The sequence below is a fragment of the Tursiops truncatus genome, chromosome 4 (assembly GCF_011762595.2).
Source record: "Tursiops truncatus isolate mTurTru1 chromosome 4, mTurTru1.mat.Y, whole genome shotgun sequence".
Classification (NCBI taxonomy): Eukaryota; Metazoa; Chordata; class Mammalia; order Artiodactyla; family Delphinidae; genus Tursiops; species Tursiops truncatus.
The window spans coordinates 88,663,567-88,685,171 of record NC_047037.1 but is presented as its reverse complement, the minus strand read 5'-3'; the positions used below and the strand labels follow the sequence as shown (position 1 = coordinate 88,685,171).

Here is a 21,605-nt window from a genome sequence, read left to right as displayed (position 1 = left end):
TTCCATGTTAGGGAAGTTTTTGACTATAATCTCTTCAAATATTTTCTTGGGTCCTTTCTCTCTCTCTGCTCCGTCTGGGACCTCTATAATGCGAATGTTGTTGTGTTTAACGTTGTCCCAGAGGTCTCTCAAGCTGTCTTCATTTCTTTTCATTCATTTTTCTTTACTCTTTTCCACAGCAGTGAATTCAGCCATTCTGTCTTCCAGGTCACTTATCCGTTCTTCTTCCCCAGTTATTCTGCTATTGATTCCTTCTAGTGTATTTTTCATTTCAGTTATCGTATTGTTCATCTGTGTTTGTTTGTTCTTTGATTCTTCTATGTCTTTGTTAAACATTTCTTGCATCTTCTTGATGTTTGCCTCCATTCTTTTTCCGAGGTCCTGGATCATCTTCACTATCATTATTCTGAATTCTTTTTCTGGAAGGTTACCTGTCTCCACTTCATTTAGCTGTTTTTCTGGTGTTTTATCTTGTTCCTTCATCTGGTACATAGCCCTCTGCCTTTTCACCTTGTCTGTCTTTCTGTGAATGTGGTTTTTGTTCCATAGGCTGCAGGACTGTAGTTCTTCTTGCTTCTGCTGTCTGCCCTCTCTGATAGTTTTTTTTGTGTGTGTGTTTTCATGCTATGTCTAGATACCGTAAAAATAACTTACTAAAGAATGAAACAATATTATCAGTCATTTTGCTCATTTTGACTTACAGCATAGAGCCAAACCTGGATGATCATCAAATCATGCAGCGAGCTTTGTTTTTAAATGAGAATTTTCAAAGACACACAAAAGTAAAGAGAATGATATATGTACATTTGTATGTATACCTATCATCCTGATTCGACAGTTATCAGTGTTTTTCCATATTTGCTTCATTTTTTCCTTAACATTTTGTTCTTTTTTGAATGTTTTCAGTCCCAAACATCATATAATTTTACCTCTACATGATTCAGTTTGTATCTCTTTAATAAGAGATGAATATTTTTCTATATTATCATACTTTAAAAATTTAGGAATAATCTTTTGGAGCTTTTCAAAACTACAGATTCATATTTTTACAGTGTTGGGGTGTCAGAAAAATGTAATTTTTTAACAGCTTTTTAAGTAATATGGAAAACTGATTGGGTTTTCGAACTGTGGTCTACACAAGCAGTTTATTTCATTGAACTTTCCAAAATATTTGAGTCAGTCTAGAATACTTCAGTGATACCTAATGACTGTTTTATAGTGTTTTACAAGTTATTCTACAAGCGTTAGATATCATTTTTTTTCTAGGTCTCAGTGGCCTAAAATAAGTACTGATGCATCCTGGAGTTATCTATTTTCTTTCTAATAATAAAATAAAAATAATTTTCTTTCACTTATAAAATTAAGTAATACAGATCATGCTATAAGTAAAAGTTCTATTTCTTGTCATTGTTCAATGAGATTAGGAAGGAAATTCATAGCTACTAAATAGTGGGCCAACTTGAAAGGATAGTAGCATGCATTTAAATTTTAGACATAGGTATAAAAATGAGTTAATTGTCATTGTACATGTAATATTTTCATTGTTTTCTCAGTGGTTCCTAGTTACTTCAATTCATTATCACTACAGTTTTTTTTTAAAGTCCTGTTACAAAAGAAACCTCCATTTTAATCTACTTTATATTGCTGTTTGCAGCCCTTTATTTAAATGTACATGGGACCTAAGCGCTGAAGTTGATTAAACCAACCTACTTGTCAAGAATGATGTGATGATTAAATAATATAGCAGATGTAGACATGCTTGTCAATATTTCCCAAAGTATTGTTTCTCAAAGTAACTGATGTTAATAGTTATAATTTGAAAAGTGAACTCCATATTCTGATAGTTCTTAAAAACACTACTATGAACAGAATAGGTACCTCAGTTGAGTGCTATCTGAAGTATGCTAAAATTCATTGTGAATCTTCAAAAGAAATACACAGTATGACTACTCTCCAAACTTTGACTATGAGCCCTTCTGATCTGAGCATCTCATGAGACCAGTACAATATTAATTTGGGAAATAATGGCTTAGATGAAAAGCACTATACAATTATAAAAGATCACATTGATTATGTCACCACTATAGTCCAAATATGATAGGTAAGGAAGAGCAATTGAAGAAAGAACAAGCAAATCTATACTCAATCAGTGGATTTATGAAAGATGATGCAAGTGATGTTCAAGAAGATTCTGCAACTGAAGACAAGTTCTATAGCCTGGATGAACTGCATATTCTGGACATGATAGAGCAGGTAAGCCTGATTTGAGAGGATACAGCCCTGCTTTCCTTCTTCCAGAACAATTGTTAACCATTTTTTCCCCATGACTCTTTGAACAGCATGTTAACCTAGTGATTTATGTTGTATTTCTGAGGAAAAAGAAAAAACAGGAAAGGAGGGACAGAGGGATGGCTGACATAAAAAAGAACCTTAGGAACCGGAAACTTTTCACTTTAGTCCTCAGACCATTTCCTGGTTTTAAGTATTGGGCAGAGCTGATTACAAATGCATTCCTTATAAAGAGTTTTCAAATACCACAAGGAAGAAAAAAATACCCTGGCATAATCCCATTGGATTAAATTTCATGAGAAAAATAGTTTTATAAAACAAATCTACTTTCATTTTTCAAAAAGTTAAACCTTTTTGTTACCATGAAATATCTACAAAAAATATTAACAAACAACAATTTTTTGGTTCCTTTCCTGGTGGTAGTCAGTGCTGGGAATGACATACTTATATATGAAGGTGCATATGAACATGATTTTAGGGCTCAGCAGAGCACTTAATGAGACAAAACATATAGAAAGCTTTTTTTTTAAAAAAAAATCACTTGCTTAACCTACCCATGAGAATTCTGTACTGAGGTAATATATGATATCCTGTTCCATGGTTTAAGTATAATAATATATAATATATAGTAATGTTGATATCTAAGGATACAGTTAGTACAAACAATTTCCTGGCTGATAGTACACTAGTATAATTGTCATGCCTTTATGTCTTTCTAATTAAAATATATACATATATTTTAACTGAAATGACATATTCTAAGCTTTGGATGTCACACTAAAGTTTAAATGTGGGGCCTTTGGTTTTCATCCAACAGCTATAAGAACTCAAAAAATAGAACGAAAATGTCACACAGCTTTTGAAAAATGTTTATTCATTCATTTATTCAAAAAACACTTAGCACTTACTTTGTGTCAAGAGCTATGCTAAGACATGGTCCCTGTGATCACAGTGTTTATAATCCAGTGGAGAAGTTGAACATTAACCTAAGGTGATAATTACTAAGGTAATAATTAAGTAGTTTAGCAGTTAAGATTGCCTGAGTTTAGAATTCTGGCTCCTTCACTTACTGTGTGACCTTGGGCAAGTTACTCAGTTTTATCATCTCTAAAGTAGTAGTGAGTGCCTACCTCATATGGTTCTTATGACAATAAAAGCATTACAAAAAATGCTTTAAAAATGGTAAGCATACAGATAACATTATTCAGTAGTAGCAGCAGTAGACAAGTAACTATGGTATTGTTTAGTGAATGCTGTAATTGGAGAGAGGTAGGTTTATTTAAATTAATCAGAGAAGTGGTATTTGCATTGAAACCTATAATGCATGAGTATGAGTTAGACAGCAACTTAAATCCCCTTTAAATAACAATAATAGTAGTGTTTTTCATTTAAATTTCTATAATATTAGTGCTTTTTTAAAGAGGAAAATAAAGCATGAATATTCCATTTGCTCAATAGGGCTCAACCAACAAGGTAACTACAGAATATGGAGAAACTGAGAAGCAAAAGCTTGCTCGACAACGGCAGTTTTGTAAATTGCACTATCAGTGTGAAGTAAGTATTTTTGCCATTATATCTGAGACAAGTTAGAGGTACTTCAAATGTTCAATTTAATGGTATATATTTTTAAAGAGCCCCGTTTTTTCTTTAAATTTCTGGTGGCTTGAACAGAATTAACTGAAATAATATTTTTCATTGATCAGGATTTCAAAAGACAATTGAAAACAGTGACTTTTCGGTGGCAAGAAAACCAAATGCAGATTAAAAAGAAAGATAAAATCATCTCATCTCTTAACCAACAAGTGGCTTTTGGAATCAATAAGGTGTCCAAGTAAGTGCAAATCTGTTGATAGAAGAAAATTCTGGGTTTGCTCCATAATGAATAGTATCCTTTAAAAGATAATCCCTATGTAGCCACTAGGTGGCATTGTGACTGCACATTAGGAACTGCCAACCACAGGGCTGCAATTGCTTAAAAACCCACTATATTTTGCCTTGCCAGCTGGATTGAGAAATAAGCAACTGCTCACTCTAAATATCAAGCTTTTCATGTATTGGCTGAATAAGTGTGAAGATAATAGAATTACATGAGAATGATAATTAGCTTTCAGGTCATGACTCTAATTTGTAAAAATGTGACTAATGATTGGCTGTTTCTTTATAGCATATGGTAAGTACATTCCTCAAAGACATCACTGACTCACTTTCATACCTTTTAATGTTGGTTTCTGAGAGTATTTGTGTTCTAAGCGCAAGAGATTGGAAACAAATCAAATTCCCGGAGAATCTTTTCACCCCATCAATCTCATTTCTCTTACAACCTCAAGTATTAAAAATGCCTGAGACTAAAAATTCTGATTTAATAAGGAAAAATGAGTATCCTGCTCCATTCTGTTTATACTAACGACTGCCTCGAACCATTTTGAAGTGAAATAGTAATATAATTTGTGACACATTATTTTAATAAACAGTAATACCACAAAATACTAGTCATCCATGATTCTAATTTGAAATCCACTGCAGTTCCTAGACTGCTAATAGGGAAAATAGACAGATTCTAGGGAATATCTTAGTTTAAGGAGTCCAAGATGTCAATAGTTAAATTGGAGAAATATTAGGCAGAGATTTTGGTCTTAAATTTTCTCCCACATAACATTTCATCCAACCTGAACAGGTTTTTAGGAAGAACAGGATGCCATAGCTCTGGCAACATGGTATCAGTTGCAAACACTTTCAGTTTTGTGGACCTAAAATAGCTTGGACAAATTAAACTGACTGAAATCACTTAAGAACCCACACTTCAGGATTCAAAATTTTGTCTTTTAGCCTGAAAGACAATGACCAATCCATAAATATGTTATATAGTATCAGAGATCAGAAAAGTAATGCCATCCATGCAGATGACCTGTCTCTCTCCTTTGCTATCTGAGATATCTCTCTTTAACTCTAATACCTTACCCAGACTCCCTTGTATGCTTGAGACTACAAACAGACCACTTTAGGGAATGCATATGTCTTCACACAAGGAACATTCAGTGCTGAACATTGACCAAACTTTTATCAAGTTCCCACAGTATGCGAAGAATTATGTAAGGCACATGTAAAGGATACCAAGACATATCATAAGTTAACTGTGAGCTAGTGGAAAGTATAGATTAATATGAGAGGATTAAAATTACATATAACAGAGGGACCTCCAGTTCCACCAAAATGTTACTTGCAAGTCTACTCTGTTACTTGCAAGTCTTCCTTCTTACAACTTAAACACCCTGGATAGAACACAACAAACATGAGAAGACTCTGAAAGGTAGAAGGAAGCAGACTGTCTAGAAACCTTGGAACTTGAAAGAATGATGTGACAGTGATTTTTTAAAAATTGCCTCCCATTTATCCTAGACAGAGCACTGCAGAAACCTCCAACATGCAACTGTCAGTAAGCACAGGGTAGGGGGCCACTAAAGTGCCAAGAAGAGTCTGTTCCCTTTAGCCAGAGGATCAGGGAAAGGAAGATATAATAACATGAAACCTTTTTGGCACTACCCACCTACTCCAGCCAAACACCACTAGACCCACACCACCCCTTGGACACAGGTACCGCACTCTGACAAAAGATGGCAGAAATCAGATTCCCTTGCTGGGGTAGCAGTACTGAGCAGGTAGCTAATCTTCCATTCCTCACCAAGTGGAAGCAAGGGGTGCTCCAGTTTCTCTGCCAGGATAGCATCAATATGGTCCAGCTGCGAGCTAAGCCTCTACCTCTACCTAGCATCAACAAGACTTAACAAAGTGATCCAAGGTGGGACTAATCAATACTAGGTTTTATTCCTACTCTCATGGGAGCTGAAGCTCCACCCTGGCGCCAGGTGGTACTCCATTTCCCCTGCTTTCCCCAGCTGGTGCCAGAGGCACCCAACAGGGAGCTCCTGCCTCTCTCTACTGTACAGCAGCAAAGCAGTGTGAGTCAGCCCTTCTATACTTCACTTGAAGTAAGAAAAGATCAATACCATAGACTATGTATGCATATTGTAATACCTAGTGCAACCACTAAGAAAGCTGCATAAAGAGATATACTCAAAAACACTATAAATAAACTAAGATGGAATCCTAAAACATGTTCAGGTAACCCACAAGAAAGTAAGAAAAGAGAAACAGAGGAAACAAACAGAAAACAAATAATAAAATGGCAGACTTAAGCCCTAACATATCAATAATTACCTTAAGTATAAATGGTCTAAATATATCAATTAAAAGACAGAGACTGGAAGAATAGATTTTAAAAACAAAACAAAAAGAAGTGTGATCCAACAATATGCTGTTTATAGGAAATACATTTCAGTTTCAACAACATAAGTAGGTTGAAAATAAAAGGATGGTAAAATATATACCATGTAAATATTAATCAAAAAATAAGGAGTGTCTATATTAATATCAGATAAAATGGACTTCAGAGCAAAGAAAGCTGGAGACAAAGAGGGACATTACGTAATGATAAAAGGATCAGTCTACTGGGAAGACATAAGAACCTAAAGGTGTACATACCAAACAACAGAGCTTCAAAATATATGAAGCGAAACAGACAGAACGGAAAGAAGAAATAGAAGACCTCTACAACACCATCAAGCAACAGGATCTGATTGATATTTATAGAACACTTCACCAGACAATAACAGAATACATATGCTTTCAAGTACCCACAGGAAATATACCAAGATAAACCATATTCTGGGCCATAAAACAAACCTCAGCAAATTTAAAAGAATTGAAATCATGAAAAGCATGTCTCAGATCACAGTGGAAACAAACTAGAAATCACTAACAGAAATATAACAGGAAAATCTGCAAACACGTGGAGACTACACAATATACTTCTAATTAATTCATGAGTCAAAGAAGAGGTCTCAAGGGAAATAAAAATATGTTGAATTAACATGAAAATACAATATGTCAAAGTTTGTGGGGCACAGCTAAAGCAGTTCTGAGATTTATAGCACTAAATGTGCGCGTTAGAAAAGGGGAGAAGTCTCAAATGTATAATACAATACAAGCTCCCACCTCAAGAACCCAGAAGAAGAAAAGCAGAATGACCCAAAACAAGCAGAAGGATGGAAATAATAAAGATTGGAAATATTGAAATTGTAAACAAGAAGCAGTAGAGAAAATCCATGAAACAAAGAGCTGGTTTCTTTGAAAATATCCATGCAACTGACAAACCTCTAGCAAACCTGACAAAAAAAGAGAAGACACAAGTTACCACCCTCAGGAATGAAATGGTGATATCACTACAGACCGTGCCGACATCAGAGAATTGTGCTGAGTGAAAAAACCCAATCCCCAAAGCTTATATACTATATTATTCCATTTCTGTAACATTCTTGAAATGACAAAATTTCAAATAGTTCAAAAATGACAGAGTGATAAAAATGAAAAATAGATTAGATTAGTGGTCCCAAGGTTTTAAGGAGGAGATGGAAGAGGGAGGGAAGTGGCTATGGCTATAAAAGGGCAAAATAAGGCGTCCTTGTGGTGATAAAATTGTTCGCTATCTTTAACTGTATCACTGACAACATCCTGGGTTATTATACTGTCGTTTTGCAAGATGTTGCATTGGGGGAATGTGGATAAAGTGTACATAGGATCTGTCTGTATCATTTCTTACATCTGCATGTGAATCTATGTTTATCTGAAAAGCTTAACTTTTTGAAAAAGTACATATAAATGTCAAATGAAGCTGCATTTAATAGGGATATTGTGGGGTAAAAAGAGTACTTTTGATGTTGAGATAAGGAAGAACTTCATTGAAGACATAGTGTTTTACCTAAGCTAGGTAATACATAGGGTGAGATGGGAGAAAAGACAGAGGGCATTCAGACCAGATAGGAAAGCATGAATGTTGTGTGTATTCTCATATAAGCTTTTGAGCCTTTCTTTGTTTAATTCACCTGGTCATGTCCCAAGAGCATGTGATAAAAATATAAATATTCTTTCATTGTAAAATGTTGATTTCTTTCATCTTAGAACATATTGTTTATTTGGAAGCAAAAACACCTTTTTTCTTTGGCCTAATTCAATGCCAATACTACAGTAAATGGTCAATATGTTGATGACAATTGCAGTGTTAATAAAGAAGACATACAAAAATGACATATTTTGCACAAATTATAATACTTAATAAATGTTAAGAAACTGCTGTCCATAAAATTTATATAGTAAACTTCATAGCCAGCCAGAGTAAGCTTGAGAACTTTAGATATTTTAGAGAGCAAAATCTAATCCCACCCTGTCATGGTTTTCATGAGAAAAATAGGACTAACTAGTTATGACTACCTGAACATATATAGCTGGTTCATCTATGAGCAGGATGATAGGAACTATGCCTACCTTATCCTCTGTTACTTAAGAATCCAGGTCTTCTGAAGTCCCGATCAGCTTTGTCAGTTCTTATCGCCCACTCTAAACTAGAGCTGGGTAAAATAATGAAGTAATGGCAGTATACATGGGAAAGAAAGATGTCAGTCTTAGAAATCTTACAACTTACTTTTCAATTCTCTCTACATACTCCGGTAGAGTATACAGAAACAAAGCTTGTATTTCTTATTCTTTACTCAAGAACATGATCTCTTTTGTATCTAAAGAGACCTGTTTTCTTTTCATTGCATTTATCAGTCCAATACAACATTCATTGTAGGTCTCTACAGCTTCCAAGAAGCTTAAACGTAAGTAGGTGGTCTCTGAAATCTAGTGGTGAGCAATCCAGCCAACATGTAACGTCACTGTTTTAAGGCTTTATCATTCCATAGTTTATATAAACCAAAACTCGTATGTATCCCAAGTGTCTGAACATATCAGAGACTTAAAGAGAAATGTGCTTTTGCTATAAATCTCTTCATATTGAAGCAGATTAACAGGTGGTAAAGAAAAATGCAGCACAAGGGAGGAACATCAAAAATGGTATGTGAATATATGTAAACCCCGAAAGTATTACTTTGCATTGCTTTTAATAGTTTTTGGCATGTCGGTTATTAAGTTAATCATGGGTTATGTTTTCTGATGTATACAAAATTTTTACCCAATCTTCTGTTGATTAGGTCATGTGAGTGACTCCCCTGTTATAATTTATAGTTTTGGGGGTTTTTTAAATAAATAAATAAATTTATTTATTTATTTATTTATTTTTGGGTGTGTTGTGTCTTCGTTTCTGTGCGAGGGCTTTCTTTAGTTGTGGCGAATGGGGGCCACTCACTGTCACGGCCTCTCTTGTTGCAGAGCACAGGCTCCAGACGCGCAGGCTCAGTAGTTGTGGCTCATGGGCCTAGTTGCTCCGCGGCATCTGGGATCTTCCCAGACCAGGGCTTGAACCTGTGTCCCCTGCATTGACAGGCAGATTCTCAACCACTACGCCACCAGGGAAGCCCCATAATGTATAGTTTTAATTAAAATTCTTATTTGTACACAGCCTCATTGCTTCTGTATTTAAGATCTGATTTCTTTCAGAACTTAAGTCTTTAATAGCTTGCATGACTTGATATACTATCTCTTTAAGGAATTTGAAGTTCTCAATCCCACCATAGGCCTAGAACATCACAAGATGCCATCTCTATTTTCTAGTGAGTAAACTAAAGAACAAAGAGCTGAAGTCATTTTTCTGAGTCATTGAGCTGGGGATACGATATAACTCTTCAGTTTGGCTTTCTAATTTTCAGGGTTAGAACTTAGTTCTTTCTTTGTAAAGTCAGTAAATCGGACATCAGACGTAAGAAAGATAAATCTTAGAAGAATAAGGTAGAGGAGTCCAGTTATTTTCAGGCTCAAGATTTATGGCCCAAAATGGACATACTTACTCCCTCCTCAGCTACAAGTAGGGTTGTTCTGACTGTTAATGATAAATAATTTCTAACATTTTATGGCGTTCTTTCTTCTTTTCTTAGATTGCAGCGTCAGAGCCATGCTAAAGATAATGAAATCAAGAACCTTAAAGAGCAACTTTCTATGAAAAGGTAACAAACAGCTGTTGCTTTGGTTGAGTGCACCCTCTCTGAAACTGTGTATTCCACTCAGAATATTCTGGCTAAGGTAGCCATATAACATAAACATCCAAACTAGGGCACTTCTGAGCATGATACTGAGCAGTATTAATAATTACACTGGGACAACAGATAAAAGCTGGAAATGTCCTAGGCAAATAGGGATGAATGTTCACCTTGCCTCTGGCCCTGGGAAACTGCTGAGAGTGATTAAATCAGCAAAGTTGTGGTGCCACAACAAACTACTGTTAGGAACTAGGGCTTATGAATTCTTTTTTCTTTACTGTAATCAATACTATTAGATGTGACTGATTCATGAAACTGGGTAAGTCTTGTTCTGATTTACATATTTTTTATAATAGCTGTTTTGAGATCTAATTCACATAGAATAAAATTCACCCTGTTAAAGCATACTATTCCTTGGTTTGTAGTATATGTACAGAGGTGTACAACCATCATCACTATCTAATTCCAGAACATTTTTCTCACCCTAAAAAGAAACCCTGGGTCCGTTAGAAGTCACTCCCCATTCTCTTGTCCCCCAGCTTCTGGGAACCACTAGTCTATTTTTTTGTCTCTGTGGATTTACTTATTCTGGACATGTCATACAAAAGGAATCATATAATAATATGTGGCCTCTTTTGACTAACTTCTTTCACTTAACATAATGTTTTCAAGGTTCATCGTGTTTTAGCATGTATCAGTACTCATTCCTTTTTATGGACAAATAATATTCCATTGTATGGATATACCACACTTTGCTTACCTTTTCATCAGTTGATGGACATTTGGTTTGTGTCCAGTTTTTGGCTGTTATGAATAAAGCTGGTATGAACATTTGTCTACAAATTTTTGTGTGGACATATGTTTTCAATTCTCTTGGGTATATACCTAAGAGTAGAATTGCTGAGACATGCAGTAAACTCTGTTTAACTTTTGGAGGAACTGCCAAACTGTTTTCCAAGTGACTGCACCATTTTATAATCCCAGCAGGAATGGATGAGTGTTCCAATTATCCACATTCTCACCAAGACTTATTATTTTATCTGTCTTTAGTTCACCCATTGTAGTGTTTGTAAAGTGGTATGTCTTTTTGGTTTTAATTTGCATTTTCCTAATAATTACGTTGAGTATCTTTTCATGTGCTTATTGGCTATTTGTGTATCTACTTGGAGAAATGTCCATTTACTTCCTTTGACTATTTTTAATATTGGGTTGTTTCTCTTTTAACTATTGAGCTTTAAGAGTTTTTTGTATATTCTGGATACAAGTTCCTTGTCAGATACATGATTTTCGAATATATTCTTCCATTCTGTGGGTTGTCTTTTCACTTCCTTGATCATGTCCTTAGAAGCACAGTTGATTTTGATGAAGTCCAATTTATCTATTTTTTCTCTCGTAGGCAAGTTTTTCACAGTATTCAGCGGCATCGTAATTCCTTTTTGTTGACTCCTTGAATATTTTATAACTTTTTCCCTCAAAATAATCTGGCCTTATTGATATTAACAACATATTGTCTTATCAGGCTTCTCATCAATGTTTGTCAGGTACTCAAGCATCCAGCTGTTTCTAATAATAAAACATTGAGGAAAGCCTTTGTGAAAGTCCTTATTACAAAAATGTTACACGTCCAATTAATTGCTTTCATTAGAAACATAATTTGGTTTGTATGCTCTAGCATTCTGGGGCTCAAGTGTAGGAAGCTGAAATGGAATAGGAAAAAGAGAAACCTCATAGGTAGCCATTTTCCATAATGTCCTTCATAAATAATATCCTTATCATCATCTCCTTCTCTCCTTCTCAAGCTATGGGAATTGTTTTCATTCTAAGGTACTGAATGTGAGCACTGAGATAAACAGTAAAATATTTTAATACGGTGACTTAGCTTTATGACAGGGATAATAAAAACTTTTGTGGTTGCTATTGTTAGGACACAAAAAGGCTTGTAGAAACTTTATTTTATGTAAAATTTATTAATAATAATAGCTAACATTTATTTAGTAATTCGTATGTGCCAAACACAAAGTGCTTTATGTATATTATCTGAATGAATTTTCACAACAACTCTTTGAGGTAAGTAATATAATTTTTCCATTTTTATATGTGAGGAAACTGAGGTATAGAGAAGTAACTTGCCCATGGTTTCACATTTAATAAGTTGTGGAGGTCAGATTCATCTTCAGACAACTTGATTTCAGAACCAAGGTTTAAATGACAACTTTAAACCCTCCACATTCATGATAGTAAAGGGTAACAGTAAGAGTTAAGTAATGTCTTCTGTTGCTTTTATATGCTGTATACTTTCCAGGAAATCATTTCCTATTCATTGAATAGCTTGTATCTGTCTGCCTCCTGAATAAGGTTGAAAAGTCTGTCCTTGCTGCAGTGTTACTGACTCTTTATCATATATTTCAGATCTCAGTGGGAAATGGAGAAGCATAATCTGGAAAGCACAATTAAAACATACTTAAACAAACTGAATGCAGAAACTAGCAGAGCTTTAACAGCTGAGGTAAAAGAAAAGAAAGAGGGAGAGAGAGATGGGGTTGAGGAGTGAAGTTTTACTTGTGTACTGGTATACTAAAGAATTTTTAAAATATTGTTTTTTGAATAAACAGAATTAAGACATCTGAGGACCAGCCAGAAAAACACAGCTCAAACTCTTGTGCTTTTTTGACTTGTTGGCATTTTGTATATTTTTACTTGAAATTGATGATCTTATGTTGTTTTCCCCCAAATGACTCCAAGAAATTGTTTTGCTTCAGTGTGTATAGCAAATATAGACATCTTAGAAAATTCTCATTAATCCAGGTGACTAAGCCAAACTTCTAAGAATAACATTTCACTGCTGCCGTAATATCTCCTTTCTTTGCTATTTAACTACATAGATCTTCCAAAAACACATACACACCATACATTCCAGTGTCGGAAACCAACTTACCTCTTCCCCCAGAAAGGCATTCAGTTTCTTCTAAGTTATTTTAGAACACCACAGCTAGGATCTCTCAAAAGAAATGTGATTGTATGTATGTATGTAATTTTTATTTATAGATAACCAAACTTGATATACAATAAAATTCAAATTTTGGAGCACTCGTTGACATTAAAAGCATTACAAACCTTCTCACCTTTGTCATGGTAAGGTCTATTTTTTAGCAGAGCACTCTGGAATCCAGAGCTCAACAATCAAGGGGTGATATCTGCACCAAAAATCCCTGGACAGTAAAGTATTGGAGTATTAAATTTAATACTTAATTTAATTAATTTATTTACTTAATTTATTTACTTAATTAAATTAATTAAATTTAATTTAATTAAATTTAATTCAGAAAAAAAAAAGCTCAGATTACCTTAAGAGCTCAACTTTGTAGACTTTGTTTTTCACTGCTTTTAATCAGAAAGTTCCTTTCTACTTCCATTATTAATTTTAGAAACACTTAATGCTGTCTAAGAGTATGAGCTATTTTCAGCAAATATTAAGTGATCAATAGGAAAAAACAGAGGCCAAATGACCATGCATCAATAATAGTTGGAAGGGATTCCCACTGCTGGAGAGACATCAGCCTAGATGACCTCCAAGGCCCATTTGGACAGCATAGTCCTGTAGGGTCTGATTGTTTTCTTACTCCTTCATCAATTAAAAAAAAAAATCAAATAGCAGGACTTCTTTTGAGTGTTCTTAAACACACTTGCTGCATAATAGAGTTATCTGAGAGCTTTTAAAAACACCTTTTCGGGGCTTCCCTGGTGGTGCAGTGGTTAAGAATCCACCTGCCAATGCAGGAGATATGGGTTCGAGCCCTGGTCCAGGAAGATCCTGCATGCCCCAGAGCAACTAAGCCCATGTGTCACAACTACTGAGCCTGCACTCTAGATCCCGTGAGCCATAACTACTGAGCTCATGTGCCACAACTACTGAAGCCCATACTCCTAGAACCCGTGCTCCACAAGAAAAGCCACCGCAGTGAGAAGCCCGCGCACCGCAACGAAGAGTAGCCCCCACTCGCAGCAACTAGAGAAAGCCTGCGCATAGCAACGAAGACCCAACGCAGCCAAAAGTAAATAAATAAATGTTTATTTTAAAAAATCAATGACATAAAAAGAAAAAGATATTCAGAAATTAAAAAAAAAAAACGTTTCCCAGGTTACACCTACTATCAATTAAATTAGAATCTCTGAAACCAAGACATCATTTTTCTAAGTTTCTGAGATGATTCCAGTGCATATGCAAGTTTAAAAACTAATGTTCTAAAATGTTTCCCAACCCAGTAACTTTTGAATAAAAATATGAGAATTTCAGAATTGATCAAAGAGCTTTAAAATGTGTTATGGGCAGGCAAGAAGCTCAGGTGTTGTTGGAAGAGACTGAAAAAAAATAACTTTAAATTTACTTGAAATGTTTGAGGAAAGAATGTGTTCATTTACAAGGACATCTTTAACTTCTTTCTCTTTCTCTCAAAAATCTGTAGGTATATTTCTTACAGTGTCGTAGAGATTTTGGTTTGCTTCACCTAGAGCAGACTGAAAAGGAATGCCTCAGTCAGCTTGCCAGGGCGACTCACATGGCAGCAAGGTAACCGCTCCCTCTTCCTTAATGTGTCTTGGTCTCTGAGGTACTCATAGGTGGCTCCAAGGTTGAACATAATCTGTGATGTGTTTTACGTATATGACATCAGAGTCTTTGGAGTGAAGAAGCCATTGTTTTTTTAAACCTCACTTTGAGCTTTTACTTTGTTGCTCCTGCTGTGGCACTGAGTAGTCTACTAAGTGCAGTAGTAGCTGATGGCAGATTTTTCCCTTCCTCTACAGTGAAACAGATCAAAAGTCTCAGTCAGAGACATGCATGAAGACCAGATATTTACAAAACAAGGTGGATTCTAATTGGAAAACTTTTTTCTAATTCTTTTCTCTCTTAACGCTTTATTTTAAATACCTTTGGAAAAATACATTGAGGGAAAAATCAGTATTAACACCTAAAACCGTGTTAAAGGCAGTTTCCTGCTGTGCTACAAATGAGTGGTTTTCAAATTTTAGGCAGGTTGCATGGGATTCTTCAGTTTATAATTTTATGGGGTACACCTTTGAACTTAAGGAATTAATTAGATTAAAATCTCTGGGACCAAAGCATCACTACTTTTAATGATTATTATTTTAATATGATCATCATTATTCTTCAATTCTAAAGAATCAGAATCTCTGATGTTTAACAAGATTCCCAGGAGACACTGATGTGCATTCATGTCAGGGAAGCACTGTTGTAAGTGATCAGTCTATCTTTGCTTGCTAGAGGGAGAAAGGATGCTCTATAAATTAGAATATTATCAAGCTTCTTTGTATGAGATGATCTCAGTGATAACTTGTTATGCTCTTTTGTGCCAGGGGATACTGGGGTGGGGATATTATAACAGATAGAGCCTTTTGAAAGGCCACGTGAAATCTCTCTTCTTGAGATGCCAGACCGTAAACACCTCAAAGCTGTTTTACTTAAGTCGTTTGATGGGCATGGTGGGCAGAGCTGCTGTGTTTGTGCAATTTAGCATATCATAGAGACAACAATCTAATTCATCCTCACAGAAGAGGTATTTCTTTCTAACTTTCCTTTCTGTAGGGAATATCTTTTTCTAATTTGCAAAAGAGCCTGATAGGCCAACCGTGGCCCTGTGATGTCAGGGTTAATGGGAAGATAGTCCAAAACCTGCTTTCAGGATGTCAACATCTTTGAGAATGCTCCTGCATTGGATGGCTAGGGCAGTTTCCCTGTGTGGCCTCCTTTGCCTCCCTTCTTCAATGGAGGATTCCTATACAAAGGAATGTCTTTGTTTACTAAGCTTTTTTAAAATTTTTGATAACAAGCCCTTCCATACAACTTTCTGCCCATTTGAGGTAATTGGTGATAGAAGTAATTTTGTTGTTGTTTTACTTTATCTGTATACATGCTAGAGAACATAATAGTAATTTTTGGAAATCTAAGTGGCATATAAAAAGAAAGAACTTTCCCTTGTGTCTCCATTTCTATACCAGCAACCTAAAATCACTTCAATTAAAGGCTGCAGTAGACAGTTGGAATGCCATTGTGACAGATGTTAGAAACAAGATTGCATTCCTCAGGGTAAGTCATGAAGTATTTAGAGTAAATTGACTGAATGGTGTAGGTGGTATATACTTAAAGGAAACATCTAACATTAAAAACAATTACTAGAGAAATTTAAGGAAGAACATGTTTTTTCACTGCAGTTATTAAAATTTATGCCTTTTTGAGGTTTGAGACTGATTACTTCCATTGTAGTTGGCTGTAGATAACATCCTAGGCTCTTACTTGTGGTCTTCTAGGTCCTTAGTCTAGTAAATGGTAAACTCAAAAATTGTGCCTCACACAATTTTCTAGAATTCCAAAGCTAACTCTGCTCCAGTCAGAAATAAATGTCTTAACTTGATCTGAGTAATTATGTGTTTACAGAATTAAAAGGAAGATCAAGCAGATCTGTATTAGTTTTCAATCTTAACTTTTTATGTAATTACTCCCTAATGCAAAATAATAAATTCTTAATTATTCATGTAATAGAATTAGGACTGTGCTAACAGTAATCTAAAGAGGTAACACACTGAATACTTGTCTAGCTTTGTCCTCGGTGGTCTTCCCTGTTTCTTTCCCAGACTCGTTCATACTCAGTCTTTAGTGATGCTTAGCATATTTATTGGATTTATTCAAAGTTCTGGCCTCAAAAGAGATGCCCCTTGTTCTCTGTCATTGTTTTCTTCTAAGAACGTGTCCTATATATGGAAGTTTCTAAATGTTTGAAGACTTTCTCTTCCAGCTCTTGTGGTTTGTTTACAAAATAACATATAAAGCAAAATGGGGACAATGCCAAAAATGTTCAAAGTATGTTTTTAAGCTTCAAGGATAGGAGTCTTACCTGTGGCAAAATCTAAGAAGAAAAAACAAAGGTATATGTGGAACTGGAGACAGCTACAGGTATAACTTTTAAGATTAAAAAAAATGTGGACATTCAAAAGTTTTCCCTAAAACTTCCCCTCCAGTTTTTTGGTTTTTTTTTTTTGCGGTACGCCGGCCTCTCACTGCTGTGGCCTCTCCCGTTGCAGAGCACAGGCTCCGGACGCGCAGGCTCAGCGGCCATGGCTCACGGGCCCAGCCGCTCCACGGCATGTGGGATCCTCCCGGACCGGGGCATGAACCCATGTCCCCTGCATTGGCAGGCGGACTCTCAACCACTGCGCCACCAGGGAAGCCCCCAGTTTTTAAAATGAACATTTGCAAGTAGTTCAACTCTTTGTTACAAATACTTTTTTCCCCATATTTTTCAGCAAGTAGATTATTTACATCTTCTTGATCTTTAGACTCTGTTTACTTTATATAAGTGGTTCCCATTTGGGGGCTAAAAATTATTGAAGCACTGAGGAGTTATCACAGAGATCTGTGAATTATATGTCTCTGTATCTTGTCAATCAATAGATACTTCTAAAAATACAGCTATTTACATCTATGGATAGTGGTGTATAGGGTTGTTTTTATGTCAGAAATTCTTTTTATATTATTTCTGGCATAATAGATTGGAAATCACTCATCTATGTTGTACTATTCAAAACTACATCAAGTACTTCCATATGCTATTTCTTTGAAGTTGATTTTGCTGTAAAATATTGTTTCTCTTACTAGACACAGTACAATGAACAAATTAACAAGGTGAAGCAAGGGTTTGCCTTGAGTACCTTGCCTCCAATCCAGCTTCCTCCACCACCACCCAGCCCTGAGATACTGGTAAGAAATACAGTTGACTCTTGAACAACGCAGGGCTTGGGAGTGCCAACCCCCCACCCCCACCCCATGCAGTCAGAAATCTGGGTACTGCTCTCTCTGCTTCACAAACGGAATTGATAAATGATTACCCAAGAGCAGGAAGCTGAAACAGTTTGGATAGAATCAGGACTCAAACCCTAGTTTTTTGATTCCACATATTGTGATTTCTAATCAAATGCAAACTTTCTCCACATTTAGTTAATTTAAAGATCTGTAACATGAAAATACAGGGATTATATTTATTGAAAAAAATCGGTGTATAAGTGGACCCACACAACTCAGACCTGTGTTGTTCAAGGGTCAACTGTATAACATTTTGAAAAATCACCATCTTCATCTTGATAAAATGGTAACAGCTTTAAAACACTGAATATGCATTATGTCTGTGTGTTCAAAGTGGAAAGGGTACATGTAGTGCGTATCATTTGTAATTATGTCCATTCCTGCTGTATCATCTACAGATGATATGACTAGTTGGCTGACTCAGCTGAGGCAAGAGGTAGGTTGTATCACTGGATTTTAGTAATGCGTTTGATATCTAAAGAGGTAATATATGCTCATTCATCCTGTCGATCACACATTATGAGAGAAAACCGATGAATGCCTAGAATTCCCAATGCCCTCACGTTACTGCTAGATGACTAAAACATCTCAGCATAATACCCTAGCATGCTGGACTTCACCCCCCCCACTTCCACTTTAGACTCTGTTTTCCTTAACTTTTATCTTCTATTCTACCTTTAACAGTAAGGACAGCTTTCATTTATTACCCTTCCCTGCTTACTGTGAGGGATAAATGCGTCTACATCAGACAAACTAATCTCTATGCTATACTGTTTATGTTAGCCTTCTGGGAAACATAGCACCTTAACCCAATAAACTCATACAGCTTCCCAAAAGACCTTTTAGAACAGAACCACTAGATAATAACCTTTATTATGATAACGGATCTGAGGGTAAGAAAGGTGTGATATATTTAGGGGTAGATCACTTTTGACATTAGCATTTCTGCTTGTAGTAGAACTTTGAAAATGTTTTTTCTACAAATACTAGTTGAGTATATCAAAGAACTTAAAAATTATGTGAATTGTGTGGAGTTACACTGTTTCAAAAGCAGAATTCAGAGCTGAAAGCATTATGATATTCACCATGGGCTTTAGTTTAGAATGACAGTATTGGCTTTTATATTTTTGGTTAATTCAGGTTTTATAGGAGTATTATATTATGCATATTATTATTCTAGGCTTTGAACACACCATAATACCCAACTCTCCTGATAAGAAATGTGTTGCGTAGATGACAGAAATCCCAGATTCCCTGTAGTTCTATGGGAAGTAACACATATTCTTGGTAGGATTTCTAGAAATCTGTTGCCTCTGCCTGTATTCAAACTACTGCCTATAGGTTGTAGTTAAACTCTCCCATGACTCTAAATATAAAATGGCTCTAGAGATTCGGACGCTAGAAACAGAGATGTTCTTTGGAGTTTTCTGGAACCAGACTGGAATAATCTATGTGATACTAGTGACACTATAAGTGACAAACATAATCAAACCTTGACCTCTACATCCTCATCCCTTCAGAGACTTGCTTATGGCTGATGTGGCTACCCAGGTTTAGTCAAGGGAAAGAACCCACTGGCAGTTAGGCTCAATGGAATTTATAAGCATCCCTTGCTAACACTTAAGAGGTACATGTGTATCTTTTGTGCTTCCTAACCAGAGTCACTGCTGTGCTTGATCAAAGCTAACAGTTGTGTTAAAGTACAAGCATCAGTGACCACTGAGAATTAGTAGAACACTTTGAGAGCACAGATGCTAGAAATGTAACCATTCTTTTTGCAATAAATTGAGGTGGTATTATACAATGGAAATACATTAGAGGTCTGGGTTCAGGTCCTAACTCTGTGAAGAACTGTGTTGGTTTTGGGAAACTCAGCTGTCCCAGACTTGGTTTTCCTATCTACAAATCAGGAAATTGTACTAGATGATCTGATCACTAAAGTATTTCTTTCTGAGATTCTAGTATTGTAAAGAATGGTTACCAGGTTTTAAATATATATAGTAGTCTAACCTGAGAAGTCTGGAATAATGGGTATTTTTCCCAGTTTAACCCAGTATTTTTATGTGTTTCATTATGTTTTGATTTTTGTAGCCTGGCTGTCTAATCCTAAAAGTAGTGTTAGGTAATTGTTGTCCTCAAAAAGAGCAGGACTACTAACTCAGTACCCATCATTCATTATTTAAGGACTTTATATTATGAAAATTTTGAAACATACATAAAAACAGAATGATGAACCTCTGTGAACCCAAGAGCCAACTTCAACATCATTATCAACATTTTGTCAGTCTTGTGCCATGTCATCCCCTTCTTCCTCCCCACTGGAACATTTTAAAGTAAACCCTACATCTCATCCATTTATACTTTAGTATGCATTCCAAAAAGATGAAGACTCTTATTCTTGAGATTTTTCTTGTTTCTTGAGATAGGACTGTATTGCTATAAACTTCCCTCTTAGAACTGCTCTTGCTTCATCCCATAGGTTTTGGGTCATCATGTTTTCATTGTCATTTGTTTCTAGGTATTTTTGATTTCCTTTTTGATTTATTCAGTGATCTCTTGGTTATTCAGTAGTGTATTGCTTAGCCTCCATGAGTTTGTATTTTTTACAGTTTATTTTTCCTGTAATTGATATCTAGTTTCATAGTGTTGTGGTCAGAAAAGATACTTGATATGATTTCAATTTTCTAAAATTTACCAAGGCTTGATTTGTGACCCAAGATATGATCTATCCTGGAGAATGTTCCATGAGCACTTGAGAAGAAAATGTATTCTGTTGTTTTTGGACGGAATGTCTTATAAATATCAATTAAGTCCTTCTTGTCTAATGTGTCATTTAAACCTTGTGTTTCCTTATTTATTTTCATTTTGGATGATCTGTCCATTGGTGGAAGTGGGGTGTTAAAAGTCCCCTACTATGATTGTGTTACTGTCGATTTCCCCTTTTATGGCTGTTAGCATTTGCCTTATGTATTGAGGTGCTCCTGTGTTGGGTGCATAAATATTTACAACTGTTATATCTTCTTGGATTGATCCCTTGATCATTATGTAGTGTCCTTCTTTGTCTCTTGTAAAAGTCTTTATTTTAAAGTCTATTTTGTCTGATATGAGAATTGCTACTCCAGCTTTCTTTTGATTTCCATTTGCATGGAATATCTTTTTCCATCCCCTCACTTTCAGTCTGTATGTGTCCCTAGGTCTGAAATGGGTCTTTTGTAGACAGCCTATATATGGGTCTTGTTTTTGTATCCATTCAGCCAGTCTATGTCTTTTGGTTGGAGCATTTAATCCATTTACATTTAAGGTAATTATCAATGTGTATGTTCCTATTACCATTTTCTTAATTGTTTTGGGTTTGTTTTTGTAGGTCTTTTCCTTCTCTTGTGTTTCCTGCCTAGAGAAGTTCCTTTAGCATTTGT

At 35.6% G+C, this 21,605-nt stretch overlaps 1 protein-coding gene across 4 annotated transcripts in view; it reads left to right on the top strand.

The window, feature by feature from the left end:
• DZIP3 (DAZ interacting zinc finger protein 3) overlaps positions 1–21,605 on the top strand; it is a 121,889-nt gene that overhangs the window by 87,327 nt on the left and 12,957 nt on the right. For all 4 annotated transcript variants that reach the window (XR_002173832.3, XM_019922836.3, XM_019922838.3 and 1 more), the window contains exons 19-26: positions 2,088–2,253; positions 3,748–3,843; positions 3,993–4,120; positions 10,215–10,283; positions 12,726–12,822; positions 14,780–14,883; positions 16,332–16,419; positions 17,986–18,087. Coding sequence is in view for 3 of the 4 variants with exons in the window: in XM_019922836.3 (XP_019778395.1) it covers positions 2,088–2,253; positions 3,748–3,843; positions 3,993–4,120; positions 10,215–10,283; positions 12,726–12,822; positions 14,780–14,883; positions 16,332–16,419; positions 17,986–18,087 (850 nt within the window). In the remaining variant the exon portion in view is untranslated. The remainder of the gene's footprint in view (positions 1–2,087; positions 2,254–3,747; positions 3,844–3,992; positions 4,121–10,214; positions 10,284–12,725; positions 12,823–14,779; positions 14,884–16,331; positions 16,420–17,985; positions 18,088–21,605) is intronic.